The sequence below is a fragment of the Arachis ipaensis genome, chromosome B1, assembly GCF_059453495.1.
Source record: "Arachis ipaensis isolate K30076 ecotype BB chromosome B1, ASM5945349v1, whole genome shotgun sequence".
NCBI classification, from domain to species: Eukaryota; Viridiplantae; Streptophyta; class Magnoliopsida; order Fabales; family Fabaceae; genus Arachis; species Arachis ipaensis.
Window position 1 is genome coordinate 64,183,515 of NC_142436.1, and position 23,158 is coordinate 64,206,672.

At 33.2% G+C, this 23,158-nt stretch overlaps 1 protein-coding gene and 1 non-coding gene across 2 annotated transcripts; one reads left to right on the forward strand and one right to left on the reverse strand.

Moving 5' to 3' along the window:
- Positions 1-51: 51 nt before the first annotated feature.
- LOC107607309 (uncharacterized) lies at positions 52-1,473 on the reverse strand. Its single transcript, XM_016309280.1, has 3 exons — positions 1,435-1,473; positions 556-690; positions 52-474 (listed from the first exon to the last, which is right to left on the reverse strand). Exons 1-3 carry the CDS (start codon positions 1,471-1,473, stop codon positions 52-54), a joined length of 597 nt encoding a protein of 198 aa, XP_016164766.1.
- A 6,931-nt stretch (positions 1,474-8,404) lies between these two features.
- Positions 8,405-8,485, forward strand: TRNAL-AAG (transfer RNA leucine (anticodon AAG)). Its single transcript has one exon. It is a non-coding gene; the product is annotated as a tRNA-Leu (tRNA).
- The last annotated feature ends 14,673 nt before the right edge of the window (positions 8,486-23,158 follow it).

Genomic DNA, 23,158 nt, shown 5'->3' on the forward strand with positions numbered 1-23,158 from the left:
CGTGCCCTGTTGAGGTTGCCTCCCTGTAGGTTTCTCAAGAAAGGCCTTCTTCTACGGCGGCTGCTGAGATGATTCTTGATTCAGTTGGCTTTTCTTGAAAGCCTCGCTTCTTTCCGACGCTAGTTTTTTGGTACATTCTTCGATCACTTGGCACTTGCTAACGAGGGAGGAGAACTCCCGGATTTCCAGTGGGGCTATAGCGGTTAGGACTTCTGCCTTGAGCCCTCCTTGATACTTCATACACTTCCACTTTTCATCTGGATTAGCCTTATACATGGCGGAAAATTTGCAGAGTCTCTCGAACTTCTCTGTGTACTCTGCAATACTCATCCTATCTTGCCTCAGCTGAAGAAACTCCATCTCCTTGGACTCTCGAACAGAAAGGGGAAAGTACTTCTTGTAGAAAGCTTCTTTGAAGGTGGCCCAACTGATATTTGTTCTCGCATCCTCCAACAACCATCTTGCTCCATCCCACTAGAACTCGGCATCAGCTTTGAGCATGAAGGTAGCGTAGCTCACTTGCTGCTCCTCAATGCACGGAAAAATTGTGAATACCTTTTCCATTTCAGTCAGCCATTCTTCTGCCATATCAGGGTCGAGGGCTCCACGGAACTCAGGCGGACCAATCTTCTTGAAGTCAGCAAAATTTGTACGGGTCTGTCGCACCTCCAGCTTGGGAATATTGGGATCCTTGTCCCCAGTGGAAAGTTGTTAGGCCATCAGAGTGGTGGCTTGGGCCTGCTCCTTCATTGCCTTGGCCATCTCCTTCATGTGCTTTGCTAGGTTTGATGAGCTCGAGCTCGAGCCACGTGGGCGTCCACGGCTTGCCATAGGTCCCTTGTTTATGGATAACCATAGGAAGAAGTTTTATTAGCCATACCTCCTGAGACAGAATCCCTAGGATCGACTTTGCTCTGATACCATTAATGTAACACCCTAAGTTATATCCTATCTTTGAGGGTCTTTAAATAAGATGGCACACTCGATAGAGAAAGAGATTGAACTTAATCGTTACGCAAGGAAGGGAGGAAGTACGTGTGAAGAGGAAAACAAGTAGTACTAAAACGATGATAAATATGAAATAATAAACTTATCCATGAGTACGGTTCAAAATAAAATGCTTAGAGGTAATTAAACAAAGAAAAGAAACTAATACGTCCTAACTAATTTCGTTGGAGAGGCTCCCATACTTGTGTCATATCCTATCCTTGGTCAGGACCCTTCAGTTATTCACGTATCGAGGTATCAGTGGTTTTCCTCCAACACCTTTTCGCGCAGTGAAGATCTGGTTTTGTTGTGTGGGATGAACTAGGACTCGATGGGCAGCTGGGATTCTCCTTCCACGAACTCTCGACCTAAGTAGATAGTTTGGAGTACGGTAGTAGTGGTCGTAACTACCCACGCGTGCTTCGAGGGGTCACACTCAGAAGTTACCTTCGGGGGGCACTGCCTCGTCTCTATCCGCTGTGCCATGTTCCTCTGGAGACAGTATGGGAAAAGAAAAAGGGATGAGAACCTAACGTCTCAGTAGGAGTGCTATGCAACACCTCCATATCTATCTCCAACCCACGTGCGGGATTTTAAAAGAAAGTCGTACGATATGGCATGTAATATGAACCTCTTGTAAAGCGTAAAACATATAGGTAAAAAGGAAAGAACAAAGAAAGAGAATAGAAGGATAACATCTTAAGTAACATCAACATAATCATAAATATATCTTAAAAAAACATAATCAAACTTTTCATTCATGTTTTCTCCTTTCTTAACTTATAACTTTTATGAAAGGTATTGAGCTCAAATCGGTATAAAAGGTGGGAGTCTCATTCCCTTACCAAAGGATCATATCGATATCTTGTCTTTAGGGGTCACCTTCCCTTACCGAAGGATCATTCCCTCAGTTTAATTTACAATTAGGTTTTGTTTAACCATACACGAGAGGAAAATCATATAAGAAGAGATCCTGCAAGAAAAGGGACAATTATGATGATAAAGGGATATATGAAAAACATGAGACTCTGGCATATGTATGAATTTTCTAATTAAAAGATCTTGGTAGTATAATAACATGGATTGAAAAATGTCATATCAAAGTACAGGAAATAGGGCATTTTAAATAATTGCACAAAATATTAAAGAAGTTATGTATTCTCGATCCTAAGGGAATAATATAATGGTGCAAACGATCATATACATAATAAGAATATGGTATATTAAATATTTGAATAACATATTGAGAAAACATGTACTCTTGACTTTAAAGGAGTATTAATAACATAATGATATAAGAGGTCACATAGATGCACATAATAGAATAGGATATATTAAATATTTGAATAAAATATTGAAAAAGCATGTACTCTTGATTTTAAAGGAGTAATAATAACATAATGATATAAGAGGTCATATAGATGCATATAATAGAATAGGGTATATTAAATATTTGAATAAAATATTATAAGAAAGTATGTACTATTCACCTTAAATGAGTAATAATAATATAATGATATAAGAGATCATATATATGGATATAATAGAATATGGTATGTTGAACAAGACATTATAAGAAGGCATGTACTCTCGGCCCTAAGGGAATATTAATAATATAATAATATAAGAGAGCACATAATAAAATGGCATATATTAAATAGCTGAATAAGCATTTTAAGAAGGCATGTACTCTTGACCCTAAGGGAATATTAACAATATAATCATATGAAAGAGCACAAAAATGGGTATAGTAAATAATTGAATGAATATCATAAGGAGACATGTACTAATGATTTAAGAAGACATGAATAACATGATGGACAGACATGATCAACATGGATAAAGGATGAGTGAAAATTAATTAATGCCATGATAACATTCGTGAATGGAAGAAAATAAAAATGGAACATAACACATGCCAAGCATTAAAAAAACATAATTCCCTACTCTTTTTTTTTCTAACGCTTCTTTGAGCTTGCTTCTTGTATTTGCACACAGAATATATTTTGTAGAGAGAGAAGGGAGAGGTTTTGGTATTTTAGAGAAGTGATTTTCTACCTATAGGTGCACCCCTATTTATATTCATTTGGGGATAGGGTGGTTGGGATAATTTTAATTTCAAACCGAGGGTGGTTACTAGATTTCTATCCATAAATTTAAAATTTTTCTAAGCCTATCTCCTAACTGATTTTCAAATTTCAAATTTAATTTTGTTTCTAGAAGGGTGGTTGTTACACTCCACCTTCTTCTTGTCATCAATATTCCATTTGTCCTCTTCTTTTGGAGTCACTACTCCTTCAACACTTGTCTTGGTAGGAACTTGAGGACCATTTACAATGATCTTCTATATGTTCTAGTCAATGGATTGAACATAGATCCGCATCCTTTCCTTCCAGTAGGCATAGTTCTTCTCAAAAAAAGGCCTGTTGTTTGACTGACACTCTGTTAGAGTGTAGACCACTACATAGCACCCAAGTTGTTAGTCATTGGACCTTTCCTCCAAGTTGTAAAGTTTGATTCTTGAGACCTAGTTTTTGATACCAATTGAAGGTTCTTGATGGCTTAGAGAAGGGGGTTGAATCTATGGCTTTCTTTTAAACTTAATTAATTGTTCCCAACACTAGAAATTGAAACTTAACTTCTGTTTTGTCTGCGAGATGAATTATGCAGGAGATCATTTTATTTTATCTCATAAATATCGTGAAAAATAGAATCAGAACAGAGAGAAAGAAGATGACATAGCCATGTATCCTGGTTCAGTTGCCTCGTGCAATACAACTTACATCCAATCTCCACCACAACAGTAGTGAAAGTTTCACTATCATATTAAATATTACATACACCAATTCCTTAGGATTCACCCTAATCATATCTGAGACAAATCAAGCTTCAACCTAAACTTGACTTGGCCAGGCAACTTCCTAAACTCTCAACACACTAAGTGATTATCCAACTTAATAAGGGATACAACTTAGACATCAGAAACAAAATAGAAATACAATCAAAGGAGATCTGAAATAAAGGTATCTCTCGCATTCTTTTTTCTCAATGACTTTTTTTTTTAAATGCCTCTCTTTTATGCCATTTACTACTTAATATAAACAAAGAAAGATACAATATTAAAATAGAATACTCAATGATAAACCATGAAGGAGATGATGTTTAATAGTCTTGACGCTATAAGATGAACCAGATTTAGCACTTTCTGATGAAGCTCTCTATATATCTTGGCAAAATATTTTTTGATATAAAGACACTATCCAAAACGTTGAACCCTTACAAGAAAGCTCTCAATGAAACTCAAATTCTGGTTCTCTCCTTGAGGAGAAATAAAGATTATGTTCCTGCTGTTTATATGAGCTCTGTTTCCTCAACTAAAGTTTGCTTCACAAGTCAAGTTCTTGAATCTTGAACCAATTGAGATCTTACCTCTTTTTTCTTTAATCAGCCCCAAAAATCAAGAATTTGAATTCAGAAATAAGTAATGTTGTGAAGGATGAATAGCGGTAGTTTTATGAATCTTTGATTCTTCAATGGATTTGTCACATCCAAGTCCTTAATCTTGTGTTTTAGCTCCAAAAAATAATTTTAACCATTGATTCACAGCAGAAAAAAATAGCCATCACTTTTTTTATATTATCCAAAATAGTGGTGAAAAAAAAAAAGAAAAAACAGCAAACAATTGAATTACATATTAATAGAAATAAATTACTTTTTCTTTAATTGTGCTTAACTTATTTTTGTTGATCTTGATTTGACATGACTTCCTTGATTAGCTTTTTCTTTTTTCCTCTTTGGTGTTAGAATGAAAAAATAAAACTCCTTTTTTTTCTTTTTTTGGTCAGAACTCCTTTTTTTTCTGTGTATTAGCTGAAGACACCAAAGTTCCACCATCATCTATTTGCTTCTTCTCTTCCTGAAGACAATAGACTGGACTAGTGGTTTAGTTCATTGTGCTGTGATTTTGGTTTGGGCTGCATACTAATATTTTTTACTTGAGCCTACATCACTAAATAACACATCAAAAACACACTTGAATTATCAACTCAAATAATACTATATTTATCATCATCAAAATGTTTTTATTTGTTTGTTAAACTCAACGATAATTTATCTTAAGTACTAATTAGCGTCTCATTCGAAAGTTTCTCTTGAAAGTACCTATGCCAAGTGTCAACCAAACCTTGTTGGTCAACTCTAAACCACCCTTAGCCATGCGTGGATTCCTTAGCCACAAGAGACCCAGCCTAACACTAAAGAGTAAACAATTACAATCATATAACAGTAATATATTTTTATAAAGTGTTAGTTAATATTAACTCTCTAATATTTCTCATCGAAGTTTTGTAACTTAGAAACGTGTGTGAAACTTTGTGTTACTAATTATACTTAATAATCTTCATATTATCATTTTTTCATATTTCTTAATATAATAAACAGTAGAAACTACTAAATAAAATTAGTGTGATAACGTACTTATCACAATAGCTTGCGCAGATGTCAACAGTCATATCTTCATATATCCATGGGAGGTTTGAATTTTCAGTCACTTGAAAACGAGTGACGAAACCATTTATAAATCACATAATAATAAAATCAAGAGAAAAAGAAATACAAATTTAAAACAATAAATAAATATATAAGAAGAAGAATATGTCATGGGATATACCAAAAGACCAAGATTTTGTTGCCATTTTTCTATAGGCTAAACAAGGCATCTCTACCCTAGCCTCCACAGGATTAGAACCCTTTTCCACAGTGTTCCTCGGTGGCCCATCTCCAAAACACAGCTGAGAAACATTTATATATGCAAAGAGAAAGCTGATTAGAATCTCTAACATTGATTATTGGGGTAAGAATTTGATGAGGTCCTTTCTTTTCATAGAAATTAGAAAGCCTCATTCTTATAGCTTCCATGGAATGAGTTCAAAGCATATCCTTTAGCATATGCTGCTTCTTTGGTTCATATATAAATGCTTCTTGTAGCTATGTCACTTGCATCAAGAAGCCGGCTGTGTTTAAGAACTACTAAGCAAATCGGCTGCGGGGCAACTCTCCTTTGGCAAAATTCATCATTAGACAATGAGTCATCGAGTTTTTGCCAAAGGAGAGTTGCCCTGCAACTGATTATCTCGCTTAATTATTGGAATCTTTGTGACATCCGGATTACAGATGTGAGCAAAGGTTAGCATCCCAATCCAAAGTCCTATAAATGCACATATAGTTTCTGCTTTATTAATTTCTTAGTTATTGGTGAGTAAGTATATATGGGTGTTTGTGTTCAAATGCATGTTTATTGCAGTGACATTATATATGTACGAAGCTAATAGTTCTAACTGATGAGATATTTACTGTTACAGAATGTGCCATGAATTATTTATACGTACCAAGAAAATAAGATAGAAGACAACAAAGTATATGTTTTCGCGTTAAAAAAGATAGAAGACAACAAAGTATGTTAAGATGACGGATGAAATTGGAGTTGGAAAATGCATCAAAGAAGACATAGTTACGTTGTGGATTATCTATTCCACTTTCATCTGTTTTGTTTTAGTAAAATTTGTTTTGGTTTTAGATGTTCATTTGAATATTTAAAAAATTTAATTAATATTAGCTTATAATAGTTAGTTCCTAATTAGACTCAATTATTTAATATACTAGTATGCATGTCTACCTAAATTTGTTGCATCTAAATAATTCTTGTTTAACGCATTTGAATTTGAAGGCAAGCGAACATCTGATGAGGAGAATGTTGTACTTGCCTCCTCTCTTGACTTTTAAGTTTATCTCTCTACATTCCAACTAGGATTATTTTGAAACTATAAGATCCAAATCAAACAGTTTTTTTTTTTTATTCCCAAACACATCCATAATATTTAGCTTTTTACCTATTTTATTTCGGAATCACACCCTTATTTTATTACTTCCCTTCAAAGTCCAGCTTGTAATATTTTATGATGAATGAATGATATCAGCCTTTGATAAATAAAATAAAACAAAATAAACATGCTTGTTGTTCTGCAAATCATCTAAAATTGGTGTAGTTGGGCTTAAATGTAAGGTCTAAATTCTTTTTGATGAAAGTTTTGATGTCTTTTTTAGCAAAGTGAAACTATTCAAAGTCTTTGAGTGAAAATGGATGATATCTACAAAAAATTCTGATATTTAAGTCAGAAAGAATTTTGAAAAGATTTTTTTTTTTTGAATTAAAATTTAAAAATATATGTGTATGATAGAGTATTTTTATAAATGGAGTGATGGCCTAATTATCACTTTGTAACTCTCCCACCACCTATAAAAATGGATAGTTATTTCTCTTATGTTTTATAGTTTGTTGTGTTTCCATATTTTTTAAATAGTAGGCAAGAATTTAGACACGCACGTTGGTGCAGTTGGGATCCTTTTCTCATCGCCAAGTCAGGTCGGATAAGTGATCAAGGAACCACACTTTCACTTAAGTCAAACAATCTGGTCATGTGGATCTTTTAGACTCTTTTGAATTTTGTAGATTAGACTTTTATTTTGATTCTGACTCTAATATTGAACCACGGTATGAACACTTGCATATACTGATATGTATACATCTCAAATCTTTAAGAATTATTTAAAAAATTATTACCGTTGGTTAGTATTACAAATCTGCATGGTTTTAGTTCCTTTGCATAACCTTTCTCCAAATATTCCTTTTTATAGAATAAATATGTACAACAATAACCAACTTGAGTTGATCGAGTGATTAGCTCATTCGTTCGTTTAAGCAAGTATTGGAGGTTTGAATCTTATTTTGTATATGTAGTAATTTATTGACGATAAACACTTAAATAGAGTTCAGATTCGCAATATTTAATTCTTGACTTATCGAGTTGAAAGATAATAAAAATATTTAACTAAAATTTTAGATTCAAATTTTTGAAATATAAAAATATATTTTCTATATATAAATTATATATAATGAAAACTATTTTAAAAAAACTTCGTACACTAAATTTCTTTGCATATTTCTTTTATATATATATTGGGATTAAACTTTTTAAAGTGAGATAGATATTAGTAAAATGAGAAAGTAAGTATCTATTAATAATAATTATCATTACATTAAAATAATAAAATTCACATATGATGTAAATTATAAAATCAATAATAGTTAAATTCTTAGATTTTTTTTACTTTAGATATTATTTTATTTATCGGTAAATAATAGTCAAGCTATCAAGTTTGAACATGTCATTTGAGTTAACTTAATTATTTCATGCTTTAGTAACAAACTACTATACTACTACTCAAATCAAGGAGTTGACAAGTTGACTAACTAAATTCAGTTTAACATGATCATCTATGGAAGTCTTGTAGACATTTCTTCTTACAAAGTGCTTTTATTTATTTACTTTAAAGTAATGCGAAATATGTAGCATCAAAAGTTGAGATGGCCGAGTTGGTCTAAGGCGCCAGATTAAGGTTCTGGTCCGAAAGGGCGTGGGTTCAAATCCCACTCTCAACATTTTCTTTTATTTTGTTTTCTATGATTTATAACAACTTGTTTCGGCCATTCAAGTACATCTCAGTTACAAGGAATCATATAACAAGCAATAGTAATATGGATAGACAAAATCAAATAATATACTAGAAATAATTAAAATTTACAATATTCACTTATATACAATAATGTAAATTCACTTATATACAATAACCAATAACAAGTGTACATTTGCAATTCTCCGACAACGACGCTAAAAATTTGATGGAGGAAAATTATCGGTTAGAAATTTTTACAAAATAATTCTGTCGAAGTATAGATCCAAACCAACAATCAACCCTCAATTAAAGTTTAATTTGTTTGTCATAAGTGCAAACCCAATAAAAACCGAGAGTATTTAAACCTCGGATCGTCTCTCAAGAAATTACAAGGAAGTGTGCATATTACTGGTTATGGGGTATATTTTCTAATTAAAGTTACTTATTTGCCCATATTAAAAAGGGAATTTTTTAAATAAAATAAATAAATATTTTATTTATTGAAAAAGACAATTTGTAGCATTTTTACCAAAATGTATGATATCTTATTTCTTTTACAGTGTAAACAAATTAATACTACACTTATTTCGCTTACATTATAAACGAGATAAGGCATGAAATGGGGAATGTGAATATTTCGTTTACAGTGTAAACGAAATACGTGTAGTATTAATTCGTTTACACTGTAAACGAGATACGTGAATAACTATGACGTATACAGTGTAAACGAGATACTTAATGACAAATTTTTAACAACTATAAAAGGAAGTGTAACCCTTTGTATTCTTCACAAATATTTCACTACTTCTCTACCTTTTTTTTCCGAAAATAAACCAAAATGTCCAGTAGTAGTGGATATTTGGTTGTAAGTGTGTATCCCAACTGTCATATGAGAAACATTGATAATGAGGTGATATTTGAGTGTGAGAATCCCATTCTGTTGTATACCCGACGAGTAAGTTCTTTGTCCGAGTTGAAGAATCTAATATTGAGTAGCGTCGGTGGTAGCGGGAGAAAAGAAATCGGAAGGGTGGAGTATAGGATGCTAGCACTAATGAAAAACGGAGTTTTTCGGTTTTTTCTATGGGAGAATCATGGCAGAACAAGTGATGGAGCTTTTTATGGAGGTTGGCGATGTCGGTGGTGGTAGATCTGGATAGTTGGACTTTGTGCTAGATGATTCACATCTTGCACCACCACCGATACACGTGGCTAGTCCAATGGAAGACATGGACGTTGATGGTGAGGACTCAGACGAGGAGTATGCTGCGGATAGCAATGAGAGCAGTTCTTCTGAAGATGATAACGAGGAGGAGTTTGTACCAGAGACCCCGGTCGAGCCATCACGTTGGTATTTTCTGACTGTCCCGCACCCAATTTCGGCCTTGTCATCCGTCCCTAGTCACTATCATACATTGAATCTGGACGCGATGCAAGACAAAATTCATTTTCTAACACGGGTTAAGACGATTACAACTTAGACAGTGGTGTGTAGTTTTGGGTTGGCCAAGATTCAAAAGTAGAGATGCAGTGCTGCAGGATGTTAAGAACTACGACATTCGCAAAAGTGTTGAGTACCGAGTTTTAGAGTCGGATAGTACCATGTGCATTGCCGACAATATGAATTAGGCTACCCTTGGAGTCTCTGTGTTGCTCTCCGACAGAATCTCGGATATTGGTAAATTCAAGTTTAATTGTATTCTGTATTCTCAATTATCATTGTTATGCTTGTTATACATGTCAATCATGGTTGTTCTATTCTGTTAAGGAGGTGCATAGGGTGGGAGAGCGCACATGTGTTTAGCCCCTACTATGTCTCAAGACTACTGCCAGTTGGACAGTAGTCTCGTTTGCCGTGTCATCCTGCCATTGATACAATCCAGCCTATCCTTCGGCATCTCTGTCCTACAAGGTGCAGTTAGATAAAGCTATCACTTTAAACCGTCGTACAGAAAGGTATGGATGGCGAAGTAAAAGGCAATTGCACAGATATACGGTGATTAGGAAGAGTCATGCAATAAGGTGCCTAGGTTGCTGCAAGTACTCCAGAGTTGTTGTCCCGGAATGATATGTGAGATCAGTGTTGTACTGTACTATGATGGGCACCTCATGGTGCGTGATTGCAGCATGTTTGATAAGGTATTTTGGGCATTCCCTGCCTGTGTAGAGGATTTTGTGCATTGCAAGTCGTTCGTCTCCGTCGATGGTACGAACCTGTATGGCAAATATGGTGGTGTTTTGCTTATTGTGGTGGTACAAGACGATAATAGTAATATCCTTTCTGTGGTCTTTGCAATTATTGAGTCTGAGACAATGGAGTCATGGTCTTTCTTCTTGACTAATCTGAGACGACACATCACCCCACAGGAAGTCCTGTTGATTATTTCAGATAGATCTCAGGCGATCAAGTATGTATTGAGAGCAGACTATAGTAGTTGGCATCATCCTAGAGCATTTTCATACTTACTGTGTCTGGCACATGGTGACGAACTTCATATCTTGTTTCAAGTTTGCCGAGGAAAAGAGATATCTAATAAATGCTGCTTACAGTCCAAGCAAGGCTAGGTACGAGTGGTACATGGATGCATTAAGGGATTTGTCACGAGAGATGGCGGATTGAGCTGGTAGGTTCAACAAAGAGATCTGACTCTAACACTACGATAGGATCGCCGATTTGGGCACATGACGACAAACCTCTCCAAGTACATGAATGTCATGCTCAAGGGTACACACTATCTACCGATTTCAGCCATCCTGTGATGCACCTACGAGAGGCTACATCAGTTGTTCGTCAAGAAGGGACGAGAGGCACATGGACAATTAAGTTTACCAAAAATTTTTAATAACTAAAATAATAAAAAATGCTTAATAATCCACATTAAAGAAAAACAATTCTAAATAAATATTTAACTACTAAATCCATGTCAAAGTATACCTAACATCACATCGTATCATTTAAATCATTCCTAACAATATATTCATACGCCTAACATCTACTGCATACTACTTCTATAAAAATACCCTAACTATGAAAACACATCTTTATTTTAACATAAACATAAAACGAAGAACAACACCAACTCAAAGTCGGCTGTCCCCGCAATATACCATTTCACGTTTAGTCGGTTAATGTCCGCATCGTGATTATCGGTGCGCGCCATAATCTTGAAGTAAGTCGTAAATTTGATTAGAGAAGGGTAAAAGTGGGAGAAAAGTTGAAGAAATAGATGGTTTAAGGTACAAACAGCCGCTGTAGACGAAATACATATATATAGGCGTTGTCCAGTCTTATTTTGTTTACAATAATACTACACATATTTTATTTACACTGTAAACGAAATTAGAGCATTACACACCATGTGTATAAACGTCATACGACCACATCGTTTTGTAGCTTATTTCATTTACAATAAACAAAATATATGTAGTATTAATTTGTTTACACTATAAACAAAATAAGATATAGAATATATTTTTATAAAAAATATTATAAATTGTCTATTTGAATAAATAAAATATTTATTTTATTTAAAAAATCCATTAAAAAGGTCATTTGAATTTTTTTTATCGAAAAAAGTCATTTGAAGTGGTTACATGGACTAAAATGTTATGAGCTGGTAGGTGAACTAATCATCCTTGATAGTAGAATAATGGGCCATTATTATGGACAAAAACAACAAATAAAAAATGGATCATATTAACTAACTTGGTTGTTCAAGTGGTCAGTTCACTTGTTCACTCAAGTAAGTATTAGATGTTTGAATTCACGATTAATTAGTCATTAACCTGTCGAGTTAAAAAAATACCGTGCACAAAAAAAATAAATCATATTAACAAGTATTTTTAGAGGATTTTTTTGGGTGTCCAAATGTCTTTAGAGTTACTTATGATAGAAATGTTTAAAAAATAAAGGAAAAAGAAATTAAAAAAAATTCTTTTTTTTCATTTTCAATAAAAAGTTGTTATATCAAAATCTTAACAAGTGTCTTCAAGATTCTTTTAGCAAAATTCTAAAAAAAAAGTATGTAAACGGAAAAGAAAATACATTTACAATTTATCAAATTTTGAAAAAACACATTAAGTTAGTTCTTTGAGAATTTGTGCAATAAGTTTTTTATGGAAGGTTTTTCTTTTCTTTTTGGATGAACTAATTTCTTATGTAAGTAAATGGAGGTTATAGATTGACTCACAAAAGTTAATAGCCATTACTTGGGTTAGAACTTAAATTTGTTTTTCCATATTAAAAATGTCATTCGCTACTATATATGCTTCTTATTTTTCTTCTGTTTTGATATGAAAAAGTCATTTGGAGTATTTAATTTGCCCTTAAATGTTGTGAGATGGTAGGTGAACTAATATTTCTTGAGAGTAGACTAATGAGTCATTATGAAAAATAAAAATATTTTTTATAATAAATACATTTAAAAAGTATTGAAACTTACAATTTTTTAAAATTTTTAATAAAAAAATTTATATATTAAACACCTTGGCAAGTGTCCGTAAAACATTTTTTTTAGCAAAACGCTAAAAATATTGAGGTGGAGAAATGCATTTTCAGTTTATGGAATTATGAGAAAATCATTTAAATTAATGTTTTGGTACTTTCAAAGTAGCTAAAATCTTGATTTATTCATGCTTGCTATGATCAAGTAACGTTTCACGAAGCAATACAACAAGTTTTTTTTTTTTCTTTTTTTTTTTTAAATGGAAATTATTATTCTCTCTTTTTTTTCTTTTCTCCGTTAAGTGTACTTCTCATCTTAGTTGGAAAAGAGGCTAATAATGGTAAGTCATCTACTTTAAATTGCTACGAATTGATTGGACCAGCGAAGTCTTTGTCTTAGAGAGTTATTTTCAACGATACGATTTCTAATCTCATTATTGCGGATCCAGTTGACCTCTCCAGTGCTATCTTTGTCTACTCACTTAGAGAGTGATTTTCAACGGTAAGACTACTTCCAACCTCATTAATTAATGCAATGGGACGGATCAATTCGATGCATTAATTGAAGCTTAAAAGGATTTAGTTAATAAGTATTATAATTCTAAGAGTTTATCTATCTTGGATTTAAAGAAGTGTTTGACTAGTGTTTTCTACATTTATATATGATTATAAAAAAAATACACAATTATATATAGACATAAAAATATACAGTGTTTTTTTATTGTATTTGATAATAATACATAAGATATAATAGTCTAAATAAGATATTAATTTTATCCTTCAAATTGTAATCACTGCTTCACCACCATCATCACCAGTTTATTATATATCACTGTCATTTCTTTCTACCATCACCACTACTAATTTTCAATTTCAGTCTAAAATACTATTATCAACGACTCTAATTCAATAATTAATTTAACAAACAATTTTTGAAAAAAAAAATTAAAACCAATAATCAATTATTTTTTATAAAAAGAAAAAGAAACTAAAAGAGAGATTGAAGAGATTGAAATGGTGATGGAAAGGTTGGGATGGTTCATCCTGTAGATCTGTAAAATACGATGGAAACAAATGCGGAAATTGTAATTGTCCAGACCACCCACTAGCACGATATTGTCTGCTTTGGCACACAAGACTTCACGGTTTTATCTTTGACAATAGAGATGATAGCCAAAACCCCCCACACTCACTCGTCAAAATGTGTCATACTAGGATTAATTAACAGCTAATTAACCCATAAATTAGAATTTATTCTAGAAAGTCAAAAATGTGATTTTTATGGCTTAATATGATAGAGGAGATTAAAACGAGAATTTCGATACCAATTTTAAAGAAATCGGCCCAAGATTGGACCAAAACGGGCCAAATCGGACCAACTGGACCCATATTGAGCCCTTGCCCCAATCAAACAAAACCTAAAACCCTAAAAACAGTACTCTCTCTCCTCACTAAAACCTCACACACGCTAAAAATGGAGTAAGGGAAGGGAAGAACACTCTTCCAAAGTTCTAACTCTCATTTGATTTTTAAACTACCATAACTTTTGATCCGGATCTCTGATTGCCGCACCGTTTGCGGCTACGCGTTCACTGCGACAAGCTCTACAAAACTCACTACTTTGTTATTGAGGTAAGCCATGATTTTAGTCCAATTTTCTCAGTCTTAAATTCGAATTTTTATGGAAAAAAAAGTGTTGAGATTTTGGGCTCTTTGATGTTATAAGATCCAACTAGCTTGAAGGAGAGGCTTATACTTGTCTCCTTGATCCTTGGGTGTGGTAAGATTCTCAACCCTAGTAAAATTTGTAGGTTTATGATGTGTGGGTATTGAGTTATTGTATTTGGATGTGATAATTGTGGTTAGGAAGTGCATATATGTGTGTTGGAGCTTGATTAAGGTTTTGGAAAGCTTGAAAAAGGGCTTTGGTGTGCTAAAAATCTGTTCTTGGAGGTGTTAAAACTTTGAGAGCTTGTGGAAAGGTGATTTGAAAGTATTCCGGGTTGAGCGGGAAAATCGGCTAAGATATGGTCTCGATTTTCTATATCTAAAATGTAATGTGGTGTGAAAATTTAGAATAGATGCCCTAAGATAGGAATTGAATTATTGATGTTGCTGAATGTAACAGCCTAGACCACCCGCTAGCACGATATTATCCGCTTTGGCACACAAGGCCTCACGGTTTTGCCTTTGACCATAGGGATGATAGCCAAAGCCCCCCACACTCATTCGTCAAAACGCGTCATGTTAGGGAGAGGTATCCCCACCCTTATAAGGCATGCTTTGTTCTCCTCCCTAACCGATGTGGGACCTTACAGAGACGAGTTAGATCATACAGATTTGAAGATAGAAAGGCCAAGGAAGACAGACGCAAAAACAAGGCAGATGATAATGACAGCAGCGCTGGTGAGAGGGAGGTGCGACGCAAAGGAGGAAGAGTGACGCGACGAACATAGAGAGAGGTAAGACGTGAAGGAAAAAGAGTGCGTGATGAAGATAGATAAACGTACAGTAGAAGAGAGGATGACGAGGCGCACAGAGGAAGGACTCCATGACAGCAATGTCGATGGTATAGGAACAAGCACCAGCAAAGTAATAGGGGTGGGATGGTAAAAAAAGAGGAACAAAGAAAGGGAGAAGGAAAGAGGAATAAGAGGGATTAGGTTTAGGTTAAGAACAAAGTTAAAATTTTGAAAAATTGCTAGGATAAAAGTAAAAAAATTCATGTGTCATAAATTGTGTTTTAGTGTCAGCTTTAAAAAAGAAGAGCTATATTAAAATTTAGGAAGGGTTAAAAATTAATTTTACAATAAAAAGAGAATAAAACAAAATTTTTAAAGGGAGCTAAATTAAAATTTGTACGCAATTTATAAAAAAAAATTAAAATTTAGAAGACTATTATTCCCTTTAGTTACATGAGGCTCTGCTCCTGTTTTATGCAGTTTTGTGTCTCAACTCTCAACAAATAAATATGGACATGTGCTATTATGTATATATCTCTTATAGATATAATGTGTCTCAACAAATAAACATAAATATGTGCTATTATGTCTATATTTCTAATAGATATAATGGACACCATCTAAATACTATCTAAAAGTATATGTTAAAATTATAAATTAAAAATATAAAAAATTTAAATTTTTAATATATTTATTTTATATTTATTAAATAAAAAATTTAAAATCTTCAACTAATAATAAATTTATCATGTGTCTTAAAAATATATATTAGTTAAATCCTAGTTTTAATTATGAATATTTTTTCTCCTTTTTATGAGAAAGTGTAAAAAATATATTTTTTAGTTACCTATTGACTTAAAAATTATTAATTACCTAAATTCTCTCATAACAAGTGCCTGTTTTTATTTTAAAAAATTTACTATTTAAAAATTTATATAATAATAAAAAAATTATATTTTTGTGTATTATATTATGATTTGTTAGTAAAAATAGAAGTTATAATGATGTGCATGAGAAAAAAAATAAAACATAGTATGTAACTTTTATTTTTTATTAGTTGAGATTGTTATATTTTTTTATTTAGAGAAAAGGATAAATAAGTCTCTGATCTTTTGCCTCGTGGACATTTTTGTCTCTAACTATTGAAAAATACTTTTAAGTCCCCTGACCTTCACAAAACTTGGACGGATCAGTCCCTCCGTCCAAATGCTTCCGTCAAGGACTGATCCGTCCAAATGCCTCTGTCAGGGATTGATCCGTCCAAATTTTGTGAAAATTAAGAATTTAAAAATATTTTTTCAAGAACAAAAATGTTCACAGGACAAAAAATTAGAGACCTATTTATCTTTTTTTCCTTTATTTAAAATAACGGTTACTTTTTGGATTTCTAATTTTTCATTGTGATCACCACCACGCGCAGGTTCATTTTTCCTGGACAGACCTCTTCTGTTTCATTCATGGTTTTGTTGTGGTACACTGTTACTCTGTTAGTCTCTTTCTTTTCATTTTCTTCTTGTGTTGTTTTTATTTATTAATTTATATTAATAAAATTTTTTGGGACTCAGCTCTTCTGCTCCATTAAAAAGCTTCGCTGATCTTACGGTCATTCTTTAACTTTTCAATTATTATTATTATTATTATTATTATTATTATTATTATTATTATTGACTTAACAATCACCAACTTTTTTTTATTGAATTTAAAGTTGATTAATCTAATAATTTTTTAAATTTTAAATTCAAATAATATAAAAATAATAATATAGAGTAGTCAATAATAATATAAAAATGATAAAATTAAAATAAACATATATCATCTATCTATAAAAAATGACAATATGAAAAAGATTAAAATTAAAATAAACATACATCATCTATCTATAAATAACATAATTCATAAAATAGTTATCACAATAGTATTTTATTTTCTTCTATCTAACTTAAAGTAAAAAAATAAATATAAAAATATGATTGTTTGTAAAAGATGAACTATATTCAAAAGTCATATATATTTATTTTTGTTTAGAGACTTTTTTTTAAAGTGGTAAGCCAAAATTAGATCTGTATTTAAAAAATTTTTCTTGTGCCTACAAAAAATGCAGAGAAAAAAAATAATTATATCTTTTTTTTTTTTTACAATTATAGATCAAACTATAAGTAAAAACATTAAGATAAACCTAAAGTAATTTCTGAATTTATACCAAGTAAAAATCTTTCGTAATTCCTCATACATCTGTTTATTAATAAATTCTTGAGCTTTGAAGAACTACAAAATTTAAAAATCAATAAATATATCATATGCCAATACTAATTTCATTATATTTGAATGACAATTTAACAAAAAAAAAAAAAAATAACAAAAACCTGTAAAATTGAAATTTCTTTTTTAGCATTGAATTTTTTGCATATGCAAAACAAAAGAAGCCATTAAGCCCTCTGTGGAGCATTCAAATATATTTTTATCCGATATTATCTTTATTTTTGTGCGGTTTCTTAATTTAATAATAGGTACTTGTGATAGTGAGAATTTATACTGGTTCAAAATTTATAGCAAAATAATTTCGTTGTGAGCATAGCCCAAACTGATAATCAATCCTCAAATCAAATTTTAAAAGTATTGGTTGTCACAAGTACAAACCCCAATGAAAATTAACCGAAATATTTAAACCTCGGGTCGTCTCACAAGGAATTGCAATGAAAGGCTCAATTATTGGCTATGAAGATGCAAGGGGGGATTTGATTTGTAATTGGTAAGAAAAGTAAATAACAAGAAAGTAAATGACAAGTACTAATAAAGAAAGGGAAAGAACTCTTGGCTAAGACATGGGAATTGAGATCACCATCCTTGTCTACAAATCATGTATTGACAATTATGAGGGACCAACCCATTAAGTCTACTTCTATGCTTGAAGTAAGTCAAATAGACTTGATCAACATCAATCCATAAGTCCTAACCTAGCTACCAATAGGCTTAGTAGTAGGCTAGTGTCAATGGTTATCAAATTGGTCACATAGGGTTCTCAAATCACCAATTTAATGAGACCCAATGACTCAATGTCACTCAATTCCCTTAGCCCAGGCGAAGAGTAAAGAAACTACTCAATAACTAGAGAAAGCATTTTAACAAACACCTAGTGTCCAATAAAAGTAAACATTACAAAATACAAGAATTAATGGAACCCATAACTAACACAAACAAGAAATCAACAATAGTAACTAAGGAAAACATAAAAAGACATGGAAACATAAAATTGCATTAAAAGGAAATTAAGATTACAAGAGTGCATCAACATAAAAATGACACGAAAAGGAAATTAACAACAAGAACTAGAAGAATAAAGATGTAACAACAAGAAATTAAAAGGAAAAACTAAATCAAAACAAGAATTAAAAGTTAGATCCAAGAAGATTTAACCTAAACTACCCTACATTCTAGAGAGAAGGGAGAGCTTTTCTCTCTAGAATTCTACCCTACACCATGATGAAAACTAAATTATGATTGCTCCCCCCTCAATCCCTTGCCATCCTTGGGTTTAAAAGCATCAGAAATGAGTTGGATTTGGGCATCCTTCAGCTCAGAAATTGTCCCCAGCGTTTTGTCTTTAAGTGAGTCATGTGACCAACATCACGCGTGCGCGTGGGTGACGCGTGTGCGTCGCTGGCAAATCTCCTTCTCATGCGTACGCGTGGATGACGCGTGCACGTGGCCTTGAGTTCAGTAAATCCCCATTTCTTCATGAATTCTTCATTTTTGTATGCTTTTTCTTCATTTCTTCAACCCAATCTTTGCCTTCTAATCCTGAAATCACTCAACAAACATATCAAGGCATCAAATGGAATTAAAGTGAATTAAATTTATCAATTTTTGGGCCTAAAAAGCATGTTTTTACTCTTAAGCATAAATTAGGAGAAATTCACGCAACCATGCTATTTCATTGAATAAATGTGAGAAAAGATGATAAAATCCCCTAAAATCAACACAAGATAAACCACAAAATTAGGGTTTATCAAACCTCCCCACACTTAAACTAAGCATGTCCTCATGCTAAACCAAGAAAGACAAGAAAAGGGGTATGGACATTTATTCAATGCAAATAAACTATATAAACCTATCTACATGCATGCAACTAAATGTAAGATGCTTCTACCTACTTGGTCAAAAGTAAATTGATCTCCAAGAACACATATAAACAAGTAGGGCTAAGATCATATGACGATTCATGAATCCTATCAATTCAAATATCAAAATAAAATTCAAATAGACTTGCAAGAAGAAATCTCGTGAAAGCCGGGAACAAGGAATTGAGCATCGGACTCTTACCGGAAGTGTATCCGCTCTAGTCCCTCAAGTGTATAGGGTTGATTCGTTCAATTCTCTTCTAATCACGCTTTCCATGATTTGGTTTTCATCTAACAATCAATAATTATTTAATGCATACATACATTTATCATGAGGACTTTCCCATGGGTTGTAATAGGGATAGGGTCAAGGTAAGGATGCATATGGTCAAGTGAGCTTGAAATTTGAATCTTTGATTAACCTAAGCTCTCACCAAACACATATAACAACCTATACAATTCTAATACAATACCTAACTACCCATAATTCTCACTTTTTTTTTCACATATTCATGCATTCTCTTCAATTCACATTCCATATGCATTGTTATTATTACTTTGCTTTGGGGTATTTTTGTCCCCTTTTTATTGCTTTTCTTTTTCTATTTTTCTTTTTCTTTTGTAAAATTTTTTTCCTTTTTATTTTTCTTTATCATTTTTTCTTTTTTTCTTAAAGTATATACAAACGTATCAATGCATATGGTTTTACATATTTAATGCATGAGTATGTATCCAATTCCCAATATCTTCAACAAAAATACAAAGTACACTTTTACCTCAACCAATGCTCCCAAGTTTTCCATACCCAAATGATACACACCCTCACTAGCCTAAGCTAATCAAAGATCCAAATTAAGGGAAATTTATTATTTTTCACTTAGGGGTAGTGATGTGCTAAAATTAAGAATAAAAGGGATTAAATAAGCTTAAAATTGGCTAACAATGGTTGATGAAAGGTAGGCTATTTGGGTAAGTGAGCTAAATGAAATGATGACCTCAATCATATAAATGCATTCAGACATGGAATAATGGACATAAAGAATAAAACAAATCAAAGATTACAATCATAGAAAGAGAACAATGTACACAAGAATGGAAATAAGTGGTTAGAAGATGTAACCACACAATTGAGCTCAAAACTCACATGCTTATGTGTTCTTAGCTTAAAAACCATGTTCCAAAATAAATTCTTCAAGCAAGTAAACACAAAAAATTTTTTCAAATTGGTAGGGTGCCCTAAAAACAGTTTTCTTGGAGAAGAAATCATCACTCTAACCAAGTAGTCCTAACAAGAAAGAAGTGGTAAAATATGTACAAATTCTAACTAACATGCAACCTATCATGCAATGCAATAGATAACTAACAAAAAAAATTAAGAATTGGTGTTGAAAAAGGAAGTGGTTACCCACGGAGGTCGGTCGGACGAACTCCCCACACTTAGAAATTTGCACCGTCCTCGGTGCATGCAAAGAAGAGCAAGGTGGACGGGTTGCTACAACTGCTGAGCTCCTTCAAAAGGTTGTACGGATGAATTTGTTTGTTGCCCCATTTAGAAGCTTTTTCTTTCCTCTTTTGGTAGCCAGCCTAAAAGAAGAGAAAACAAAAGATAATTAAGCCCACAATAAAGATATTAAAACAAATAGAACATAGGCGGGGCTAATGCCAAATAAGAGTGAGGTTCTCCACTTACATAGTAGCTACAACATGTGAGTGAGAAAGCAATGTAAGCAAAGGGCATATCAACTACTAATTGATGCAAGAGTAAAGTCAAAGCATGAAAAGCACTCGGAAGCATCAAGTTCAAGCAAGAATTGACACAAACAAGATTAGTGATAAGCATGAGAGCATTTAGTCCTATCCTAACTCAATGATAATGAGGTACAAAAACAAAGAATAATGATTTAGGAAAGACTAAAGCACTAATCTTGTGTGTTGATGAGTGGATAATTTATACGCTTTTTGGCATTATTTTTAGGTAGTTCTTAGTATAATTTAGTTAGTTTTTACTATGTTTTTATTAGTTTTTAAATAAAAATAACATTTCTGGACTTTACTATGAGTTTGTGTATTTTTCTGTGATTTCAGGTATTTTCTGGTTGAAATTGAGGGACCTGAGCAAAAATCTGATTCAGAGGCTGAAAAAGGACTGCAGATGCTGTTGGATTCTGACCTCCCTGCACTCGAAATAGATTTTCTGGAGCTACAGAAGCCCAATTGGCACGCTCTCAATTGCGTTGGAAAGTAGACATTCAGGACTTTCCAGCAATATATAATAGTCCATACTTTTCTCAAGCTTTGACGACGCAAATTGGCGTTTAACGCCAAGTCTTTGCCCTATTCTGGCGTTAAATGCTAGAAACAGGCTACAACCTGGCGTTTAACTCCAAGAGAAGCCTCTATATGTGTAAATCTCAATGCTCAGCCCAAGCACACACTAAGTGAGCCCCGGAAGTGGATTTCTGCACTATCTGCATTTAGTTACTTATTTTCTGTAACCCTAGCTACTAGTTTAGTATAAAAATAACTTTTAGAGACTTACTATGTACCTCATGACATTTTTACACTTCATATTGTATTTCTGACGGCATGAGTCTCTAAACCCCATGGTTGGGGGGTGAGGAGCTCTACTGTGTTTCGATGAATTAATGTAATTACTACAGTTTTTCATTCAATCACGCTTATTTCTATTCTAAGATATTCACTCACACTTCACCCTGATGAATGTGATGATCCGTGACACTCATCATCATTCTCACCTATGAACGCGTGCCTGATAACCACCTCCGTTCTATCTGCACTAGCTTGAGTGTGTATCTTTTAGCCTCCTGGTTCACGATCAGAGTCTTCGTGGTATAGGCTAGAATTATTGGCGGCCATTCCTGAGATCCAGAAAGTCTAAACCTTGTCTGTGGTATTCCGAGTAGGATCTGGGAAGGGATGACTGTGACGAGTTTCAAACTCGCAAGTGTTGGGCGTAGTGACAGACGCAAAAGAATCAATGGATTCTATTCCAACATGAGTGAGAACCGACAGATGATTAGCCGTGCGGTGACAGCGCATTTGGACCATTTTCACTGAGAGGATGGATGGTAGCCATTGACAACGGTTATCCACCAATATACAGCTTACCGTGGAAGGAGACCTGCGTGCGTGAAGAAGAAGACAGTAGGAAAGCAGAGATTCAGAAGACAGAGCATCTCCAAAACCTGAATCTGTTCTCCATTACTGCATAACAAGTATTATTTATTTTCTGTTAATTACTTTTCATAAACCCAACCATTTTTATTATTAATTTCCTGACTAAGAATTACAAAATAACCATAGCTTGCTTCAAGCCGACAATCTCTGTGGGATCGACCCTTACTCACGTAAGGTATTACTTGGACGACCTAGTGCACTTGCTGGTTAGTGGTACGAGTTGTGAAAAGTGTGATTTACAATTCGTGCACCAAGTTTTTGGCGCCGTTGCCGGGGATTGTTCGTGTTTGGACAACTGACGGCTTATTTTGTTGCTTAGATTCGGAAAAATTTTTCTTTTTGGTTTATAGTCTTCTATTATTTTTTTTTTTGGTTAAAATTTTTTCTAAATCCTTATTTTCTTTTTCAATTTTTTTGAAAATTTTTATAAACTAGTA

Coding starts and splice junctions, on each gene's coding strand:
- LOC107607309 (XM_016309280.1), bottom strand. CDS start 1,473: ATGGCACAGCGGATAGAGACGAGGCAGTGCCCCCCGAAG. Junction 691..1,434: donor CGAGGCAGTGCCCCCCGAAG/GTAACTTCTGAG, acceptor ACTGGGGACAAG/GATCCCAATATTCCCAAGCT. Junction 475..555: donor GGCTGACTGAAATGGAAAAG/GTATTCACAATT, acceptor GCCGAGTTCTAG/TGGGATGGAGCAAGATGGTT.